The 4,666-nt window shown below is 32.5% G+C and overlaps 1 protein-coding gene across 1 annotated transcript in view; it reads left to right on the top strand.

The window, feature by feature from the left end:
• The window catches only part of LOC106873511 (epithelial cell-transforming sequence 2 oncogene-like), a 113,793-nt gene that overhangs the window by 23,680 nt on the left and 85,447 nt on the right, over positions 1-4,666 (top strand). Inside the window, exons 6-8 of the mRNA XM_014920897.2 lie at positions 562-696; positions 2,567-2,651; positions 3,543-3,781. Coding sequence (XP_014776383.1) covers positions 562-696; positions 2,567-2,651; positions 3,543-3,781 — 459 coding nt within the window. The remainder of the gene's footprint in view (positions 1-561; positions 697-2,566; positions 2,652-3,542; positions 3,782-4,666) is intronic.

The following is a 4,666-nucleotide window of genomic DNA, read 5'->3' as shown; positions in this document are numbered from 1 at the left end:
ATATATATATATATATATATACATATACATATACATATATACACATATACATATATACACATATACATATATGTGTGTGTGTGTGCTGTTTTCATGTGTGTGTTTGAATTTTTCTCGCCCGCCGATGCTGGTGTGATTATGTTTCCGAATCGTAGCGGTTAGGTAAAAGAGACCGATGGAATAGATACCAGGCTTAAGTCCTGGTTTCGATTTTCTTCGACTAAATCCCATTATGGAGGTGCTCCAGCATAGTCGCGGTCAAATTACTGAAACACGTCAATGAATACACACACAAACACATTTTTACACGGTGGGCTGCTTTCAGTTACCGTCTATCAAATCCACTCAAAGGCTTTGGTCAGGCCAAGGCTATAGTAGAAGGCACTTCCGATTGAAAAGCAAACTAGTCACCACACATCCGAGCCTGCGCATTAGTATTGTACTATAAATTTATAACTTACCGTTTTTTTTAATCTTAATGATGTTCCTGTATTATAAATGTTTTTAGCTTGATATATATATTCTACTTCGTTTTTACTTGTCTTCTTTTGTGTTATCCAGGAGAGCATCTGGATGCCTAAATGCATCAAAAGAGGATGGTACCTTCCATATAATACAAATCCTGATGAATATGGAAACTGGAAACGTCACTACATTACCTGTGTCTGCACTATAGAATACATACTTCCAGAAAAGGCAAGAAGCTAATTTTATACTTTGTTCTCTATTTCGTCTCGGTTCCTTACGCGGGTGGAAGATATTTTCATGGATGTTTCTTGTATTTTTCCTTCGTCATTCTAAATCTAAATATTACGTCAGTGTAATGAGATCGTAGTAGAAATAATTTAAGCGTTAGATAAAGATTTATGATTGATATAATTGAATTATAGTGTTGAATATGATGTTCAAGCATGGTCTCAAACCAATGACTGAATAGAATACAAAAGGAAAGAATATTGAAACGTATATAACCTTTCCGTGAAGCATTACAGACAAGCTGAAGCGCGCACAATGATGAAAATGAATACATTTTAATAAATCTAATGGCCTTTCTAGGTGTGCTTCTATGTTACTTGCCAAGCATTCACATTTTGATTACATCAGATCTACACCTTCGGATGGGTCTTTGGAAAATAAATGAGCTTGAACGATAATGATAAGCGTGATAATAACACGTCGGAGTGTTATTTTCCTAAATACTTCCCCTTTTCCAAATTACTGACACTATACATATTTTAATATGAGTAATTAATTTTCAAGGCTAGTGTAAGCTACTACTCAAAATTATCTTACTGTATATAAAGTGTATTCACGCACAAAAGAATAAAAAATTATATCACATATAGAGAAACATATACATCAATCCTTGTTTTTATGTTGTTATATACAAAGAAGTAAACATTAAACTGAAGGATGACGCAATACTTTTCAGTAGAGTATTGTATAGAACTATTACAAAGAAGAGGATGAGAGTGACCTCAAAGTTTCGACTTTCATATCTTCTTCACTCCATATGAAAGTGAGTAAGATGAAACTTACAAGTTACTGTTAACGTTTTCCTTGCAAAATGATAAATCAAAATATGTACCTATGCATGTGCTTACAAACACTTATACACACGCGCATACATATGTATACATAATATATATATATATATATATGTATGTGTGTGTGTGTATGCGTGTATGTGTATGTTTGTGTATTAATGTGATTAATGAGAGGGACGGAAGATTAAGTAAGAACCTGATAATTCATATACTTATATATTTTTGTTGTATGTTATTATAGTAACCAAAGATTGTCTTCGACCTAAACAAATTTGGATTAATATTATTTGAGATATATAGAAATATATTTCGATAGTTGCAGATTCTATTCAATTAATTATTTTGTTCGTCACGATGTTGTTGTTTTTTTTTATCGTAATTGTTATGTAGTTGAAAAGTTAACGCTCAAGCTCATGAACATAGGCATTTGGATTAATATTTTTTACAATCAAGCCGTGCTTTCACACGGAATATTTCGTCTGTCTTTAAAGAAAAGCTCTGAAGAGACTTATCTTAATGAATATGAATTGTTTATATATCAAATAATGTATATTAGTCGAAACAAATTGTTGGCTCTTTTGGCCTTTTTTTAATGATTTTTAATATTATCTTATATTATATTATATTCATAGTATATTATGTTACATTATAATATAAATTAATATTGGATTGTCAATTGAATCTCTCTACTTAATTTATTGTTTGTAATTTGCATTATACGCCTATTTATGTGGTATTCAATTGACGTACCAGTGAATTGGCTGTTTTACACACCCCTTTCAAAAGCTTATTTTCCCATAACTTAGCGGTTCGGCAAAAGAGATAGATAGAATAAGTACTTGGCTTGCAAAGAATAAGTCCTAGGGTTGATTTGTTCGACAAAAGTCGGTGCTCCAGCATGGCCGCAGTCAAATTACTGAAACAAATAAAAGAATAAAAGAATATACATAGATAAATAGATAGATAGACACTTACGTACATATATACATACGTTCATATATATATACATATATATTCAGAATAATCAGCTTAATGATAGCACAGATGCTAGGAGACGGAAAAGATCAGCATCATTTACCAAATACGACTCCTCAGGAACTCAAGGTAATTAATTTCAATTTTCTCGCTTTATTGTTGTCGAATTTACAAATTTTGGAACGTGTCTAATCACAACTTTATGTCTAATGACCTATTTCATTGAGAGAGGTGAACGCCTTTTTATCTGATCAAACTCCCTGTTCCCTATAGTAGCCAATTATTTTTCACTAAGTTTTGTACCATAATTATAATGAGAGATGTATATGTTGGCTCCTATATCTTAGAGTAAATATGTCACCCATTTAAATTCTCAAAGAAACGATTCATTTGAACGACTATGTTGAATTTATTGGTTTCAATGAACATCTCAGCAACCAACGGAGTTCTCTCTAAGTGAACAAAGTAATCGTTACATTGCTGTTGTATGTTGCTGCATACTGGGATAAAAAAAAAATCCATTTAAACAACACATTACTGTCTTAAAGTAGCGAATGTAATTTTTCTATTTTAAAATCAACGGATGAGTACTTTTGGAATATTTCTGAACATAGGCGCAGGAGTGGCTGTGTGGTAAGTAGCTTGCCTACCAACCAAATAAATCAAATATGAACTAATTACGAAAACAAAGAACCGGTAGTTATCATTGGTTATATGTCTTACGCTAGCTGACACACGTAATCTAATTCAATTCCCAATACATCTCTATAGTAGAAGACATACTTCTCTCTTGCAAGGCAATGTATTGTAAAACGTAGGTGCCGGTTTACCGCAAAAAAGAAAACATTATAACATTAATGAGCGTTTTGTTGACGTCCATTGCTGTCATGTATATCGCTTAAATATAAAGACTGTCAAAGTCTAGAATCACATTTTGCAGATATATTTAAAGCAACTCGAGATTTATAATATTATTCACACGTTTATTGCTTTGTTAGTTGATTCAATATTTATTTACAGGTTCTTTATACAGTATTCGTCCAGCATGGAAAGGTCCCGATTTCAAGCCAAAAGACTTGGAAAAATCATTTTATGCTTTCCTCTACGGAGCTGAACAAAATATTCAGAGTACCGCCAACTATAAGACCACTCAGCCTTACACCACAGTTTACAACAAGTGGAAGATACATACGAACGAAAACAGTTTTGTTAAACGTTCTCTCAATATAAGTCATACGGTAGACCAACTCAGCTCGTTAGTAAGTTGTTCATGCTTAAGGTCTATGGTTTGTACCATCAAGGCATAACTAATATTATAATAATAATTGCATTAATTAATTGTTAACAACTGCAGTTTTGTTACAACGTTTTAGACGATATCGTCTGATACATTATGCACAGTACACCAATTCGGTGTTTTCTGAGAATATTGAAAAGATGAGGACAAATCATCATATTTAATGATAAAAACGGTTTCCAATTAAATGATTTTGTCAAACATCTTTATTTAAGAAAGGACAATTTGGATGTGAAATCTGTTTCTCATACACATATTCCATGATTATCGAGGAATGATAAAACAGAAACATTAATATAGAAGTTAGAGGACTGTCGAAATATTTTAATCACGTTTTTGAAAAAAGTAGTATTTGTTAGTTTGAAAACCACTGCGCTAAAGGCCACACTTAAGGCTAATGTCTAACGTTCCTGACGTTAAAACAGAAATATAACGAAAGAACATGGTCGGGGACCAAATAGGTGCAATGTTGACCTTCGTTGAGGTTACCATCAGACCCTACATTACCAATTACATCTTCTTTTGATTTCTTATGTAAATCTTCTGGTGGAAAGTTTCCAATATTAGACTGTATATAAAAGTAATTCCTCGATAATCATGGAATCAATTTCATGCATAGAATATTTTATGTGCTGAATTCATCATCTCTTATAAATAATTCACCCTATCATATATATTATAAGGAGCGTAGATGTCTGTACAAGAATTTGCTTTCGAAATCACATGGTTTGGAGTTCAGTTCCATTTCCCGGCGTTTTGGGCAAGTTCTATTCTTTTCCTTTAGGTCAATCCCATATAAGTGAATTTGATCGGCGGAGTTGGGTGTGAAACTCTTCGTATATATATA

Source organism: Octopus bimaculoides, chromosome 15, assembly GCF_001194135.2.
Source record: "Octopus bimaculoides isolate UCB-OBI-ISO-001 chromosome 15, ASM119413v2, whole genome shotgun sequence".
Classification (NCBI taxonomy): Eukaryota; Metazoa; Mollusca; class Cephalopoda; order Octopoda; family Octopodidae; genus Octopus; species Octopus bimaculoides.
This window is presented reverse-complemented; position numbering and strand designations above follow the sequence as displayed.